Raw genomic sequence first — 18,531 nt, 5'->3', positions numbered from 1 at the left:
TCATAAAACCTTACCCTTGCCGATTCCAATCCAATCTCAGCCGGGAGCACTGCCTCATTACAATAGACCAAACTGAAAGGAGTTTCTTTAGTTCATTCTCTCGGAGTGGTTCAGTACGCCCATAAGACACTTAGTAGCTCATCCACCCAATTTCCCTTAGCATTTCCAAGTTGAAATTTCAGACCATGCACCACTGTCCGATTAGTCACCTCCATCTGCCCATTACTCTGCGGGTAAGCTATAGATGTAAAGAATTGTTGGATTTCATCTCTTTACCCCAGGCTTGGATCCTAGCTCCTTGGAACTGTCTTCCATTATCAGATATCAATATTCTAGGCACTCCATATCTGCACACTATATATTTCCACAAGAACTTCAGGACGTCATTCTCAAGTGATTCTAGCCAAAGGCTATGCTTCCACCCATTTTAAAAAATAGTCAACTTCTACCAATAGGAACTTTTTTTGAGCAAGAGTTATAGGGAAAGACCCCACAATATCGATTCTCAACTGGTCAAAGGGACAAGTATCTAGAACAGTCTTCATCAGCGCGGCCGGCTGGTGATCCAACCGAGCATGACGTTGACAACTATCGCAGAACATTACTAGTTCTTGGGCATGAAGCAACACTAAGGGCCAGCAGTAACCTGTGAAGAAAAATTTCCTAGCCAAAGCATAATCTCCCAGGTGACTTCCACAACACCTCTCATGAACTTCCCGTAGCACATAATCAGCCTCTTGATAACTCAAGCACCGAAGAAGAGGCCCTGCAAAAGACCTTCGGTACAACACTTCTTCGACTATCATATAACGCGAACACTTTGTCTTCAACTTATGAGCTTCGCGAGGGTTATCGAGAAGCTTTCTCTCTTTCAAATAATCAATTATGCCAGTCCTCCGATCCTCCTCCTCCTGTTCAACTGCCGGCGAACTCGTGTGAGGTGTGAGTTTGACTTGGAATACCACATCCCTAGTCTTCCAACTTCCCATTGTTCAAGTCATTTTGGCTAGAGTGTCTGCCTTTTCATTTTCTTTCCTGGGAATCTGTTCAAACGTAATCTCTGTGAATTTCTCTTAGACTCTGTCTACTTCTTGAGCATACTCAATAAGTTTTTTATCTTTCACATCATATATTCCCTTCATCTGTTGTGCTACCAGCTGTGAGTCAGAAAAAATAAGTACCCAGGTAACTCCCACGTTTCTGGCTGCTCGAAGTCCTACCAACATAGCCTCATACTCTGCCTCATTGTTGGATGCTCGAAAGTCCAACCTTACCGCTAACTTCACCTCCTCCCCAGCTGGCGAAATCAGTACTACTCCCACCCCACTTCCATCCTTTGACGAGGAACCATCCACATACACTTTGATGCACGGTCTCAGCCAGAAAATCGGCTAAGCGCTTTAATAGCTGTTCTCGGCTCATACTGGATGTCATACTCTCCCAGCTCAGTAGTCCACTAAAACAAACGGCTAGACATATCTGAATGAGCTTAAGATTCTTCCCAATGGACTGTTGGTGAACACCACAATTGGATGAGATAGGAAGTAGGGTCTCAAACGTCTCGCTGTTATCACTAAGGCCAAAGCCAATTTTTCCAACCCTGAGTATCTTATCTCTACCCACTTGAGTGCATGTGAGACATAATAGACTAGCTGTTGAGTTGATCCCTCTAGCTGGATAAGAACCGAACTCACAGCTTCCTCGGTGACAGATAGATATACCCACAAAGGCTCACCTGCGGCCGGTTTGGCCAAGACAGGCAGCTCAACAAGGTACTTCTTCAAATCTCCAAAAGCTTTCTCACAATCCGGATCTCATTCAAATTTTTTAGCCTTTCGCAAAGTCCGGAAGAACGGTAAGCTTCTGTGAGCATATCTCGAGATAAACCTAGCCAGCGCAGCAATCCTCCATGTTAACTTTTGCACATCATTGGGTCCTCGAGGAGGAACCATGTCTTGAATAGCTGGAACCTTCTCGGGGTTAGCCTCAATCCCCCTCTCTGTCACCATATAACCCAGAAAATTCCCACTCCTCACCCCAAAGATACACTTCTAAGGGTTCAACTTCAGCCCATAGGACCTGAGGGTGGAAAAGGTCTCCTCTAAATCAGGTATGAGCTGGGTTGAATCCATTGAATTTACCATGATATCGTCCACGTACACTTCGACATTCCTTCACACCTGCTCAGAAAAGACTATATCCATCAATCGTTGATACGTGGCTCCAAAATTTTTGAGTCCGAAGGGCTTGACCACGTAACAAAAAGTCCCTTCAGAGGTGATAAAACTCACTTTGTCTTGATCCTCCACACCCAAGGAGATTTGGTGGTACCCCTAATAAGCATCCAACATGCACATATATTGATGTCCAGCTGTGGAGTCCACCAACTGATCTATTCGGGGCAAATGATAACAATCTTTAGGGCATGATTTATTAAGATCTCTGAAGTCCACACACATCCTCCACTTCCCTGAACTCTTCGGAACTAGGACGACATTCGATAACCAAGTAGCAAACTGCACATCTCGAATGTGCCCCGCCTCGAGTAACTCCCCCACTTCTTTCCATATAACCTTATTTTTCTCAGGTCCGAAGTGTTTTTTCTTCTGTTTTACTTGGGTGGGCATTCGAAAAGATGTTCTAATCGATGCTCCGCCACATCCAGGGTCTTCCCGGTGAGCTCTTGAGCTGACCAAACGAACACGTTGATATTGACCTGAAATCAAGTAATGAGTTCCTCCCTATCCCTTGGGTCAAGGTCAGGGGCTATTCTGAGCATCTTCTTTTCGGGTTCCAGCGCTATGACCTCCGGTTCTTCATCCATCACCTCTCGAACCTCCTTCCTTACCATGGGCAACCCGTTTCTCCCCCTTCTAATCATATTCACCTCCACCCGTATAGAGGAATAGAGATCGGCTCAAACTCAAATCCCTCCACCTTCATCTGATCCAGAGTGCTCTTGAACAAGATATTCACGAAGCTTCCATTATCAATAAAAATTCGTGCCACATCATAATTGGCAACTGTGGTCGTCACCACCAAGGACGAAGCTTCCATTATCAATAAAAATTCGTGCCACATCATAATTGGCAACTGTGGTCGTCACCACCAAGGAATCATTATGTGGAGCCACAACGCCTCGGAGGTCTTCTGGCCCAAAACTGATTACAGGATCTTTGGGTAAGTCCACACCCTTAGATATTTCAAAGTTCTCCAACCTTCTCCCATGCGCTTTCTGGGCTAGCCCGGAATCCCCATCAGTAGCACCCCTGAGATCATATGAATCATTCTTCTCGTAGGGTGGTTATCCTCATTCGTTCCACTACTCGGTTCAACGGACTCCCGATGGACATCCTGACCTCGACCTTCCCTCCTCGGCTTCCTGACCCTCTTATTTATCCATGGAGGGTCTCTACCCCACCTAGGAGATGGGCGAGATCTCGGCTCACTCCCGGATGAGGATCCTTCTTGCCTGACCAGCGACGAAAACCTAACACTGCTCTCGATCCTCTGCGACTTCTCCCCCCTCTCTCCTGATTCCCTCACCTCATCACTTTATCCCTATTCCTATTCAGAGGAACATGCGATGAGAATTGTTCTCTGTCTCTAGTCTTGTCCTCCTCCCTTTCACCCGCACCCCTCTTACTTCCTCCTCTCTCCGCTCCCTCAACTTTTCCTCCCCCAGGACGCTGCTCCAACCTCTTGTGCCGTTGGGCATCCTCTAGATTCACATATTTTTCCGCCCGAGCTAACAGATCATCATAGCTCGACGGGGGCTTCTTGACCAGCGATTTGAAAAACTCTCATCCCCTCAGTCTTTGTGTGAAGGCACTTATCATGATGTCAGGGGTAGCCGCTGGTATTTCAATCGCAGCACTGTTGAAACGCTGGACAAATTCTCGCAAATTTTCAGCTTCTTGTTGTTTCATCACGAACATGCTCAAATAATTTTTCTGATGCCTTTTGCTGCTAGCAAATCGGTGCAAGAAAGCCGTAGAAAAATTCTCAAAATACTGTATGGAGCTGGGCTGCAGGGATTAAACCATTGCTGGGCTGACCTCACCAACATGCCCAAAAACACCCTGCACCTGACTCCATCTGAATATCAATGAAACAGAGCCGCATTATCAAATCTCCCCAAGTGTTTCTCACGGTCAGTATGTCCGTCATTATCAAATCTCCCCAAGTCTATTATCGAATTTGACTGTCGGAAATTCGGAGGAAGCTCTTCTTCCAAGTTGGCTATTGAAAAAGGACTTTCTCTCTTGGGTGCTAGCACTCTGCTTCCCAACTGCTGCCTTAACATCCGTATTTCCTTCGAAATTTCTCCCATCTCACTAATCTCCCCGCTTTGGAGGGGCTGTGTCCCTTCAACCCTGCTCTGGTGGCCCTCAACATTTTTCTCCTGCTCCTGGTGAGTGGAATTGCTCTTCAGCAAAAATAGACTCTTGGTTCTTTTTCATGACCTCCTCTATTGTCTGGGTAATAAATGGGCCCAATTATTCCAGGGTCGAGTTTCCCACGTTCTCATTGGGCTGGGGTTGCTCGGCCCCGGTTTCACGACGAGGCTGTTCGGCTCTCGTCTCCTGACGGGGTTGTTCAGCTCGCGTTTCCTGACGAGGTTATTCCTGCCACGTCTCAATACGCGGTTGTTGCGACCTCATCTCAACATAAGATTGTTTGGGTCCCATCTGAGGACGCGACGATGCTGAGTTAGTTCTTCTGCTCCCTCTTCTGCCTACCATATCTACGTCTCAACTCAATTTCCCACAGACGGCGCCAAGTGATACTCATGGGAAATTTAGGGTCTGATTCCTGCAAGTGTTACTAGTCCAGACGCAGGGAATCACCAGCATGCATCCTGCAGTTTCAAGAAATCACCTATACATAATCCCTTCAAATCCTCACACTCTTGTGGGTCGTAATCTTGAATTCCCAGATCTCGTGAAAAAGTGCACTAAGTAGCATTTTTTAACATTAACAAGCAAGAAACCAACCACAATATATACCGCGACAAGCTACTTTACATGACCAATTTTACTAATCGGTCGCAACCAGGGGCGGAGCAATAACTTTTTATAATGTTTACGATTACCATACAAGTATAAATATAGCTTATGGGCTATGGCCATGGCATAGTTTTGCTCCTTCGGATGTCTACTTATACAAATTTCTCTCGCCGCCCTTGATCACAACATTTGTTCAACGACCGAAATCAAAACTTATTGTACGTAGCAGGTTGTGTTACCAGTTGTGAATGGGGTCTGGTCCATTGGGAAGTCTCTTCTCCTGCTGACACGATTGAGCTTAAAATTCTGATACAGTAAACTCCACTTGGTTGTAGCTAGTTTCATACCTCTTGTTGAATATGGGATGCTGATAATAGTAGCATTCCTTGCATTTTTGCGGTGACATAAAGTCAGCAGAAGCAAAAACCAAAGAAAATAATGAATAGAGCAGCAACCAGAAGTCCAGAACTCTTCCGTAAATCTTACATTCTTACTCATCCTGCTAAATAAAAAATTTAACTCGTTTTCCGCTGTAATTAATTAACCCTAATCAGATTGCATTGTAAGAACGATTAGGTGTTAAGGGCCCTACACGGAGTGGTATCAAAGCATAGCTGGGAATGCTCGATTGAGTCTTGTGTACACTTGAATAAGCACAAATGAATTGTGCATTTGTGCTTGATTTATTTGTATTACTTGCTCTTGCTTGATTTAGTTTGAGTAAGTTATTGATGAGACTGATGATATCAGATGATGATGATGTGAAATTGATATTGATTTGTGATATTCATCCTCTGATTTGTAGATGGACCCACTGAATGAAACTGCGAGTAGCAGTACTGAGAGGATAGTTGGACAATTTGAAGGATTGTCTGTGGATTTAGTGATGTCTCGATTACATGATTTGAAACCACCGAGGTTCTTTCGCACCGAGAGTGGAGAAAGAACAGAGGCCTGGTTGAAGGATATCGAGCATTTGTTTAATATTGTTGGATATTCTAAGGCTCGGCGAATGAAACTTCTCTTTATCAATTGAAAGATCGAGCAAAATCTTTGTGGAATGCCACTGAGATTGGACTGAAAGAAGCCGGAATTGAAGTCACATGGGATGTCTTCAAGGCCTAGTTTTTGGAGCAGTATTCTTCTTCTTCCTATTATACTGCCCAAGAGAATGAATTCAATAATCTGCAGTAGGGAACGATGACTGTTGCAGAATATGCTTTGAAGTTTTCTACTCTGTTGAAGTATGCACCTCACGTAGCTGCGAATGCAAAATCAAAATATAACAGGTTCGTGAATGGTTTTCATCCTGCTATATATACTTTTGTCATTTCTGGTTTGCCTACGAGCTACAGTGGAGGCAGTCGAACGAGCAAAGGCAGCCGAGGCTGGACTAAGGCGAGGAGGTCCACAATATACTCCTCCACCTCCAGTGTCAGCTCAGCAGCCTACTTTGCGTCCAAGAGGTAAGAAGTTCAAGAAGACTGGTTCTGCTTCTTCATCTTCTTCGAGTTCCTGTGGATCCCAGAGTGGGAGTCCCGTAATTGCTCCTTATTATATCCATTGTGGAGGCAAACATACTATTGAGCAGTGTCGAGGTATGTTTGGTACTTGTTATCACTGTGGATAGGAAGGTCATTTCTCTCGAGTATGTCCGAACAGGGGTACGACTTCTTCTCAACCCCAGCCAGGATTTAGATGTGGCCCTAGTATGATGAGACCTGTTGTTCCTGTTCCCTCTTTCCAGCAGTCAAATGTTCCACGATATCGAGGACCTGGTGGTTAGACTACCCAAGTTCCTCCTCAAGTTCGAGTGTATGCCATGACCGAGGATCAGGCGAAGGAAGCTCCTGGTGGTGTGATTGCAGGTATTTGCATGTTTTGCTATTATCCTGCACATGTTTTATTTGATACAGGAGCATCCCACTCATTCATATCTCATGCATTTATTGCATCGCATGATATTATATGTACTCCGTTGTATGTTACCTTATTGATAGCCACGCCAGCAAGAAAGATTATTCTGTCTAAGCAAGTTGTGCATAATTGTGTATTGATATACAAGGATAATTTGATATTCATGAATTTGATTGTCCTCCCAATGCATGACTTTGATTGTATTGTTGGCATTGATATTTTGACAACCAATCGAGCTACTGTAGATTGTTTTCATGGAGTGGTTCATTTTAGACCTGTTGATGGACCCAAGTGAAATTTTTATGGCAAGGGTTCCTAAGCCAAAATTCCATTGGTATCCTCTTTGGAAATATCCCGATTTTTGTTTAGCGGGGATGAGGGTTATCTTATCTACGCTATTGATGTCTCTAAGAAGGAGATTTCTTTATCTGAGATTCCTGTTGCGAAAGAATTCCCGGATGTATTTCCCGATGAGATTCCTGATTTTCCTCCTCATCGAGAAGTTGAGTTTAGTATTGATCTTGTGCCAGGGACTGCACCTATTTCTAAAGATCCTTATCGCATGGCACCTCTAGAATTGAAAGAACAATTACAGGATCTTCTCGATAAGGGATATATTCTACCAAGTGTATCACCTTTGGGAACTCCAGTCTTATTTGTTCGAAAGAAAGATGGTACTATACGAATGTGTATCGATTATAGGCAATTGAATCGGGCTACTGTGAAAAACAAGTACCCACTTCTTCGTATTGATGATTTATTTTATCAGCTTCATGGTACTTCTGTTTACTCTAAGATTGATCTTCGTTCGGGGTATCATCAAATACGAGTTCGAGACGAAGATGTGTCTAAAACTGCTTTTCGTACGAGGTATGGCCACTATGAATTCTTGGTTATGCCTTTTGGTCTTACGAATGCTCCTGTTGTATTTATGGATCTAATGAATCGTGTCTTTCGAGATTTTCTAGACCGATTCATTATTGTTTTTATCGATGATATTCTTGTATATTCGAAATATAAAAAGGATAATGCTGAACATTTGAGACTGGTACTTCAAACTCTTCGTACTAGTCATTTATATGCTAAATTGTCCAAATGTGAATTCTGGATGGACAAAGTAGTATTTCTAGGCCATGTCATTTCGAGACATGGCATATCTGTTGATCCTGCTAAGGTCGAAGCTGTATTGAATTGGCCAAGACCTACCAATGTTCCCGAGATCCGTAGCTTTATGGGTTTAGCTGGATATTATCGTCGTTTTATTGAAGGATTTTCGAAAATAGCTAAACCTATTACTCAACTGACACAGAAGAATCAGCGATTCATTTGGTCAGATGACTGTGAAGCTAGTTTTTTAGAATTGAAGACGAGATTGACCACAGCACCTGTGCTTACTATTCCCTCAGGTACCGGAGGATTTGTAGTGTGTACAGATGCGTCTGGTAAAGGTTTGGGCTGTGTTCTGATGCAACATGTGTCACGCCCTGAGACGGGGGTTGGTTGACAACGGCGTTGCTCTCAAATTCACATTCGAAAACAACAAGCCTCAGAAGTACAGAATTCAGAAACTAGTCTTTTATTCATAATACTGAATATTCAATGTCTGATACAACTCAATTAATAATGTTTTACAGCGGAAATGTAAAACCAGAAATACAATGTCTGAACATGATGCAGCGGAATATAAAATATAAATCAGAACTGAGAACAACGATCTTCATCACCAGCCCCAAAATTGAATCTGCTCTTCTTCTTCTAACTTTTCTTCCTCGTTCTTATCTGAGATGTGTTTGCTGGGTGAGTGATATGGTTGCCACTTAGTAAGCAGGGGCAGGAATAACTCCGAGTTTTCAAAAACCATTTTTACAGAAACAATAATACAATAATATACGGAAACTCTTACTTTCAGAACAAACATCAGAATTCAGAATTCACAGGTTTCAGAACAGAAATCAGAATTAGTAAGCACTGAGCACGTTAGTGAATTTCATGGCTAAACTGATATCAGTCCCCTATATGTTCTCTCTTCTAAGGGGTGAGGCCAGAATCAGAATCAGAATTCAGAAATGTTCAGAATATATATTCCTACCATTAGTTCACTAGGGAGTTTCAGTGCTTCAAAATCATATATCAGAAATCAAACATACAGAAACTGAACTTTAAAATAGAATTATCAAACGGATTTCAAGATATTTATACATAAGCCCACTTACAGTAATTTGCTAGAGTTTTTCGGTTGAAGTCTGGAAATCTGCTTGCCTCGCTACTGGATTTTACAGCTTCGAAAAATGCACTCTCTTAGCTCTAATTTCAAGTGATAACTCAAGATTTTGGTAACATCAATTCAGAGATTGAGGGTGCTATTTATAGGCAAAAATCTGACCGTTAGCCTTCCAATTAATGACCATAATCTACCATTAACAGCCTTTATTCCCTGTTAAATACTTCAGTTACAAGTCCTGAGCAGAACCAGTAGCTATCTGCTAGAATCTCGCTACTGAACTCTTCTGCTGCTGGATTCTGTCTGCTGGATTTTGTCTGCTGGAAAAATACCATCTTCTGAAATCTAAGTTACTGCTGGAATTGTTAGCTTCTGCTGAAATTTGCTAGCTGCTGCTACTGCTGAAATTTCAGGTTCTCACAACATGGCAAGGTGGTTGCTTATGCATCTCGTCAATTGAAATTTCATGAAACACGTTATCCTGTTCATGATCTTGAATTGGCCGCCATTGTGTTTGCACTGAAGATTTGGCGCCATTACTTGCATGGAGAGAAGTTTGTTATCTATTCAGACCACAAGAGTCTGAAATATATCTTTTCTCAATCTGATATGAATATGAGGCAACGCAGGTGGATGGATCTCCTGAAGGACTTTGAATTGTGAGATTCAGCATCACCCTGGATCGGTGAATGTTACTGCGGATGCCCTTAGTCGAAAGGTGCATGATTCTGTTTTAGCTTCTGTTTGTGTCGCCAAGGTACATGAGGATATATGTACTTCTGGTTGGACTTTTCACTCGAATTGGAATTCTGTCACTATCTCAGCATTACAAATTGAGCCGAATTTGATATCGAATATACGAAAGGCCCAACGAAGTGATGCTCAGATCGAAAAGTCAAAAGAACTTGTATCTACAGGACATCAGTCTGGATTTCAGATTTCTTCTGATGGTTCTTTACGACTTAATGGTCGGCTGGTAGTTCCTGATGATTCTGATGTGAAATCTGCCATTCTTCGTGAAGCACATTGTAGAAAATACAGTATTCACCCTGTAGGTCGAAAGATGTATTTGACATTGAGACCTCAATTCTGGTGGAGACGTATGAAGAAGGACATTGCTGAATTTATTTCGAAATGTCTTGTCTGCCAGCAAGTGAAAGCTGAGAGAATGAAACCCAGAGGATTACTCCATAGTCTCGAAATCCCGAAAAGGAATTGGGAACATATTGCTATGGATTTTGTGACTCATTTACCTCGTTCGCCCAAGGGCTGCGATGCTATTTGGGTTATTATTGATCGACTTTCGAAATCTGCACATTTCATTCCGTATGAGCGGACTTATCCTTATAAAAGAATGGCCCGTTTATACATCAAGAATATTGTGAGACTTCACGGTGTGCAAGTCTCAATTGTATTTGATCGTGATCCCAGGTTTGCTTCTAAATTCTGGGATACGTTTCAAGAAGCTATGGGTACGAGTTTGGCTATGAGTACTGCTTTTCATCCTCAAACTGATGGCCAGACTGAGCGTAAAATTCAAACGTTAGAGGATATGTTACGTGCGATTGTGATAGATTTCATAATGGAATGGCAAGATGCTTTACCATTGGTGGAATTTTCTTATAATAATAGCTTCCAAACGAGTATTGGTATGGCACCTTTTGAAGCCTTATACAGGAGATGATGTTGGTCACCGTTATTTTGGGATGAAATTGGTGAAAGACAAATGATTTGACCTGAAATGATACATGAAATGAAAGATAAGGTTCAGTTGATTCGACAGCGGATGAAAGATGCTCAGGATCGTCAAACGAGTTACGCGAATAAACGAAGACGACCCTCAGAATTCCAGAAAGGTGATAAAGTGTTTTTGAAAATATATCCCTTTAGAGGCACTGTTCGGTTTGGCATGCGAGGAAAATTATCTCCTCGATATGTTGGTCCATACGAGATCCTTGATCGAGTTGGGGATCTTGCCTATCGACTGGCATTGCCACCATCTTTATCTGCCATTCACGATGTGTTTCATGTTTCTATGTCGAGAAAGTATGAGCCAGATCCATCACATGTGCTTCAACCTGATGAGGTTGAACTCGATCCATCTCTTTCTTATGTTGAGCAACATGTTCGTATTATGGATCGAAAGGAGAAGATATTACGTAGCAAATCGATTCCTTTAGTTCGAGTGCAATGGACACGACATGGTGTGGAGGAGTCAACGTGGGAATTGGAAAGCAAGATGCGAGAATCATATCTGCACCTGTTTGATTCTATTCCACCTATTCCATTGTATTCAATATATAGTGATCCTATTTACTGAATTTAGTTTTGATATGTACTATAACTGGTAACATATTATATGTTTGCCAATGTTATGTATATAGAGATGTTTGAGATTTCGAGAATGAAATCTTTTAAGTTGGGGAGAAATGTGAGACCCCGAAAATAAAATAGTATTGATGGTATTTTTGTAAATAAGTTGAAAAATATTCAATTTATTTTGATGACATTTTCGTAAATAAGTTGAAAAATAATGAATTAATTTTAAAGATAAAATGGTAATTAGTGACATATCTTTGTCATATAAAGTCCAAATCATTTGAGATTTGGATATAACATAGAAAACTCAAAGATATAGAAGTTTCATGTTTTGAGTTTTGGGAAAATTTGATCGTTTGACTGGTCCAAAGAAATGTACCGATGCTAAAATGTTAAAAATTTAAAATAAAAAAAGAGATGAATATCAATAGAATGAATTCATTCGAAAGTTGCAGGGGAGAAAGTTACAGTAGAGGAGAGAAGAGAGTGGAAGAGAAGAGTTTCAAATTTTTTTTCGATCTTGCGATTTATCGGTTTATCCAATCGACGAACCGACTTCAGTTCTGGGATCGTTGACACGAGGTCTTCGATTTGAGGTATAAATTTTATATTTTTGGTGATGTTTTAAATTCGTCAATTTTTGGAATAAATTCGATAAATTGTTAAATCATACAGAAATTGAAGATTGTTGAGTAGTGTATGATTTTAACGAAGAAGAGATGATTATAGTGATGTTATTTTGAATTATTTTCAATTTATTATAATTAGATAATTTTAATCGTTGGATTGAGATTGAAGAATTGTTTGTCAGTTGTTAGTGATTGAAATGAATATGTTATTGATGTAGATAGAATATTATATTGGTATCTTCAAGCTACATCAACTGGAACGAAGAATTGAGATATGTTGCGACCGAGTAACATACGACAGGTATCTGTATCATATGATATATGTTGTATTGACTTGATTGATTTGAATGAGGATATTATATGTTCTTATTGATTTGATGTGGCATACATGACATACACGTTAAGCTATGATCCTTGGATACCTTGATCTGATTGGATTTGATTATGGGGTTTGTGAACACGATGCTATGTTTGGCATTATGTGGCCCTTAAAACATAGTCATTAGTGGCCCCGCTGATTGATTGAGATTTGGGATTTGATAGCGCTTTGTCGACGTTATCCTACGAGTATCCCTGATTGAGGCCGGTGTGCCAGCTCGAGCATTGATTTGATAGCGATTCGATTGATTTTGACATGTGCTCAGTGGATGGACATTTGACCTGATACCTCCACGACATACATGCATTGTGTAACGACCCATTACAGGCCCAGTGGACTGCCCATACGGCCCACTGCCCCGATCGACCCAAGGCTATCCCGATCTTGGGCTCCCTCAAAGGGGTCTTTTCCCTCACGGGCTTTCCATAGGCGTCGTACGGGTTACTCATAGGATCTCCCCCTTCCTACCAAGGGTTTCTTTCGCCTCCCCAGGACTAGATCCCAGGACCTATAGTATAAGTACATTGATATCAAGAGTTCTGGTACCAGTTAGTAGCTCAACCGGCACCAGGACTCTTGGTATCATTGTACTTATCCTATAGGTCATGGGATCGAGTCCTGGGGAGGCGAAAGAAACCCCTTGGTAGGGAGGGGGAGATCCTAGTTAGTAACCCGTACGACGCCTATGGAAAGCCCGTGAGGGAAAAGGCCCCTTTGAGGGAGCCCAAGATCGGGATAGCCTTGGGTCGATCGGGGCAGTGGGCCGTATGGGCGGTCCACTGGGCCTGTAATGGGTCGTTACGATAAAAGGCGCCTTTTATTGTAACGACCATGGGCTATCCCGATCTTGGGCTCCCTCGGGGGCCTTTTCCCGTCTTGGGTTCCCACTAGGGCCTTTTCCCTCACGGGCTTTCCACATGCGTCATCACTCATAAGACTCTCCACACCAGGTTGGTGGAGTGTTACCTCCCCAAGTCTCGAATCCATGACCTCCTGGCATAAGTACATAGTTCAAAGAGACTTGGTACCAGTTGAGCTAGATTGTAATAGCCAAGCCTGGTGAACGGTACGGTTTAAGATTTCGTATGATTTTGACTATTTGGTTAAGTTTAAGTATAGTTTAGATGTTAAGAGTTGTGATTTATGATTCATAGTATTGTTGGTTATTAGATGTTGTGTAGTTGTATTGTAGCGTTGTTGCGATTTAATTCATGGTAATTCGTATGTTGAGCCAATTGGTATGAGGCCAATTGGAGTGGTCAGATAGCCACCGCACCCGCGGTATTTGGACAGTGGGGTGACCGCACCCGTGGCAGAAAAACACCGCACCTGCGGTGTCATGGCAGAGCCTTCAGCGCACCCGCGGTCATTTGAGCAGCGCACCCGCGGTCGCTTGTTTCAGAATTTTTGATGTTTTCCAGTAAGCTCAGCGCACACGCGGTGCAAGGCCTAGCGCACCCGCGGTAGATGAACAGTGAAAGCGTGTTTTCGGTTTTAAGTGGTTAAATACATGAGTTGGTTCACTTTTTCCTAATTTCTCTCCACTCTTCTCGGCTTGCAGCTCAAGGGAGACTAGGGTTCTTACATTTCTTTCTTTCCTTTCTTTGATTCAAGCTTATTGTTGGATTATTGAAGTGAGAACAAGGTTCTTTTGGGTTCAAGGAGCTAAGGTAGGCTTTTGGTTTAGTTATTCTTGGATTTTGGTGTTGGGGAGAAATCATTGGTTTGTTGATTGTGTTGGTTTTATGGATGTTATGGTTTGGTTGTTGGATTATTGAGTTGTTGATGGTGCAATACATGGTTTATTGTTGTAGGTTTTGTACCAAGAGTTTTGAATCAAGTGCTCCAAGTGTAGTAAGTGGAATTCATTTCCTTGTGCTCACATGATAATATATGTATTGTGTTTCAATGGTTTTACTATGTTATTCCTTCCATTTGATTCATATTATGTATATATATACCATGTTGTATATGAGAGGCTTTATATGTCTCAATTGTGTATAAAGGGAATACAAAAGAAAAGACTATTCAAAGTGTTTGGTTTAATGCCAAAGAGAGAGTTCAAATGATTTATTGGATTGATAAAGAGATAGTCAGAGATTGCATGCAATGAGTTGATCAACGACCATAGGCTTATATCCCAATAGAGTAATCGATTTATATCGATGGGATATAGGTACAGAGACAGAGATACTATTGAAATATCAATCCACCAAAGAAAAGAGAAATATCATTGTTATTGTTATTCATGCTATGATATTTATGTTTCAGAGTTGATGGTATTTAATGATTTCAAAGCCATGTTTTACAGAGTATGATATGTATCCATTGTTATGTAAGAGTTCCACTTGCTGAGTATTATACTCATTTCAGTTATTCATGTGATGCAGATAAGAGCGACGAACTAGGACGTTGATTGGAGCCGAGGTCAAATGCATAGAGATGGAAGGAAGAAGGCTATTTTGCTAGCATTTTGGTCATGATCACAAAAATGATATTTTGTATTTTGTTGCATCATTTTATCTATCATGTATATACTTTTGATTATATATTGAAATGTATTTCAATCCTTCTTTCTTTTAAGAAAATTTTAAATTCCGCTGCTATTTTATTAAAACGGGTCAGAGGTGTTACATTTAGTGTCATCAGAGCAACGTTCTTCGGACCAATGCATATGACTTCGTCTACTTTCAACTGTCCGGGTATGTTTTCTTCTACATCTATTTATAGTATTGTTTGATATGTATTATGTGAGTACATTGTAGGAGTTATGCCTCCTAAGAGAAAGACTTCAGAGGGTGAGGATAGCTCCTCATCGAGAGTTGTCGACGAGTTCGGCAAGTTATTGAAAGAGCAAGCCAAGGTTCACAGTGAACAGATTCAACAGTTGCTCCGTTTGTAAGGTACAGGTCAAGATAGAGACCAAGGGAGAGGCCAAGTGGCTCAAGCAGTTGGAACCGATGGAATCTTTACTGCTTTCAGGAGGATGGATCCACCTGAGTTTGCAGGAAGCACTGATCCATTAATGGCTGTAGAGTGGATTAAAGCACTTGAGGCGATTTTTGATCATCTCAAATATGAAGACAAGGACAGAGTTGATTGTGCAGTATTCATGTTAGTCAAAGCTGCACGTATTTGGTGGAATGCCACTAAGGTAGGTGTTGATGTTCCGGCATTGAAGTGGCAAGATTTCACAGATCTTTTCTATGACAAGTATTTCCCGGATGCACTTCGAGCTCGGAAGGTGACTGAGTTTTTAGAGCTTCGTCAAGGAGGTATGAATGTCGATGAGTACATTTTGAAGTTTGAGGAGGGCTGTCTGTTTGCCCCATACATTGCCTCAAATGACAAAGATAAGGGTGCTCATTTTATTAGAGAACTTCGAGCAGAGATCAGAAGGGACATCAATATGTCTAAAGCAGTGATATTTAAAGAGATTGTGGCTAAGGCATTGTTGGCCGAGCAAGATGAGAAAGACATTGTTAGAGAGAGACAGGCGAGGCACCAGGCTATTGCTCAAAGAGGTCAAGGTTCGAGCCAAAGAGGACAAGACAGTTACAAGGGGAAAGGCAAGATAGAGCCGAGTTCTAAAGCACCGACAGTCCCGTTTGACCCAGAGAAGTCATTGTGTCCCAAATGCAGTAGGCCTCATAGGGGTGAATGCAGGTTTGGCACTTACACATGCTACCGATGTGGTACTGCAGGCCATATTGCCAAGGACTGTCCGAGAGGCTCGAGTAAAGAGAAGGTGCAGGGTCGCATCTTTACCATGACGAAGGAAGGTATAAATCCTGATTCTTCTGTGATCTCTAGCACTATTTTAATTTCAGGCAGAGTAGCTAAGACATTGAATGATACAGGTGCTACTCATTCTTTTATGTCTGAAATATTTTTGAGATCTTTGGGTTTAGTTCCTTCTGTTCTTCCCCTCCAGTTTAATGTTGTTTTGCCTTCGGGAGATGTGTTGTGCCCGACATCTATTGTGTATGCGTGCTCTGTTCAAATTGATGAGCGAGTGGTTTATTCCAATTTGATTGTTATTCCGATGGTTGCATTTGATAATATACTTGGCATGGATTGGCTATAAACTTACCGTGCAGTGATTGATTGCGTTGCCAAGAAGGTGAAATTTGTAGATGATGAAAATAAGGAAGGTATGCTCGCCAGTGCAGGTACTTCGCTAGTACTTCCTTTTATTTCATGTCTTGAGGCTAAGAAGTTGTTGTTTAGAGGTTGTGATGGGTTTTCGGCTTCGATTGTTGATATGGATAGAATGGTGAAGTTGAATATTGATGATATTGATGTTGTAAGAGAGTTCCCTGATGTATTTGAGGATGATGTTCCGGGTTTATCGCCGGACAGAGATGTAGAGTTTGTGATTGATTTAGTCCCCGGGACGGTTCCTATTTCTAAGGCTCCGTATAGAATGGCCCCGATAGAAATGAAAGAGTTGAAGACGCTAGTTGCAAGATATATTAGATAAAGGTTTTATTCGGCCGAGTTCTTCGCCTTGGGCAGCTTCGGTTCTTTTTGTTAAAAAGAAAGATGGGTCTTTGCGACTTTGCATTGACTATAGAGAAATCAACAAAGTGACGATTAAGAATAAATATCCATTGCCGCGAATAGACGATCTTTTTGACCAACTGCAAGGGGCTACAGTGTTTCGAAGATTGATCTGCGCTCAGGCTATTACCAGTTGAAAGTTAGGGAGTCTGATATCGCTAAGATGGCGTTTCGGACCAGGTACGGTCATTATGAATTTCTTGTGATGTCTTTTGTTCTGACCAATGCTCCTTCAGTCTTCATGGATCTTATGAACCGAGTGTTCAAACCGTATTTGGATAGCTTTGTCATTGTTTTTATCGATGACATTTCGATTTATTCCAAGACCAGAGAGCTTCATGCAGAACACCTCAGAGTTGTCCTTCAATTGTTGAGAGAGAAGAGGTTGTATGCTAAGTTGAAGAAATGTGAGTTCTGGTTGGAGCAGATTTCTTTCTTAGGCCATGTTGTTTCGAAGGATGGTATAGCTGTTGATCCAGTAAAAATAGAGGCGATACAGAAGTGGCCTATCCTACCACTGTATCAGAGGTACGCAGTTTTCTTGGTTTGGCGGGTTATTATCGTCGTTTTATTGCAGATTTTTCCAAGTTTGCCCTGCCGTTAACCAATTTGACGAGGAAGACTGTGCAGTTCGAGTGGTCCAATGAATGCCAAAATGGATTTCAAGAGTTGAAAGATAGATTGACGACAGCTTCGGTTCTTGCATTGCCCAGTGGTTCAGAGGACTTTGTTGTTTATACCGATGCGTCGAAGAAGGGTCTCGTGCAGTGCTGATGCAACGTGGAAAGGTTATAGCCTATGCTTCTCGTCAGTTGAAGGACTACGAGAAGAATTATCCTACGCATGATTTGGAGCTGGCAGCTGTGGTTTTCGCCCTGAAAATCTGGAGACATTATTTATATGGCGAAAAGTGTGAAATTTTCACGGATCACAAGAGTCTGAAGTATTTGTTTTCTCAGAAAGAACTCAATATGCGTCAGAGACAGTGGTTAGAGCTTGTCAAAGATTATGATGTGACGATTAGTTACCACCCTGGGAAAGAGAATGTTGTAGCAGATGCATTGAGCCGTAAGTCGAGTTCTTCTTTGAGTTCGATGATTCAGCAGCCGTTGTTGTTAGACTTGCAAAGAGAGGAGATAGCTTTGGTAGTACCGGGAACCATTGCTCGCTTTTCAGCATTGGTCATTTGGGCTACGTTGACAGGACAGGATCCGTAGAGAGCAGGCCAATGATTTACAGTTGATAGAGATGAGAGCCAGAGCAGAAGAGAGAGGTAATTCAGAGTTTGGGATGAATAGAGATGGTTTAATGACATTCAGAGGCTGTATGTGTATTCCTACTGGTGATGATATTCGGCGAGTCGTCTTGACAGAGGCACATACCGCGCCATACTCGATACATCCAGGTAGTACCAAGTTGTATCAGGATCTTCGTAGACTCTATTAGTGGCCAGGTATGAAGAAGGATATTGCCATGTTTATTTCTCAATGCCTA

At 41.8% G+C, this 18,531-nt stretch overlaps 1 protein-coding gene across 1 annotated transcript; it reads right to left on the bottom strand.

Annotated features, from left to right (window-relative positions):
* Positions 1 to 410: 410 nt before the first annotated feature.
* Positions 411 to 989, bottom strand: LOC142525995 (uncharacterized). Its single transcript, XM_075630268.1, has one exon. It carries the CDS (start codon positions 987 to 989, stop codon positions 411 to 413), a length of 579 nt encoding a protein of 192 aa, XP_075486383.1.
* Positions 990 to 18,531: the final 17,542 nt, after the last annotated feature.

This window comes from Primulina tabacum, chromosome 15, assembly GCF_025594145.1.
Source record: "Primulina tabacum isolate GXHZ01 chromosome 15, ASM2559414v2, whole genome shotgun sequence".
In the NCBI taxonomy this organism is placed as follows: domain Eukaryota; kingdom Viridiplantae; phylum Streptophyta; class Magnoliopsida; order Lamiales; family Gesneriaceae; genus Primulina; species Primulina tabacum.
Note: the sequence above shows the minus strand (reverse complement) of the source record. Positions and strands in the feature narration are given on the sequence as shown.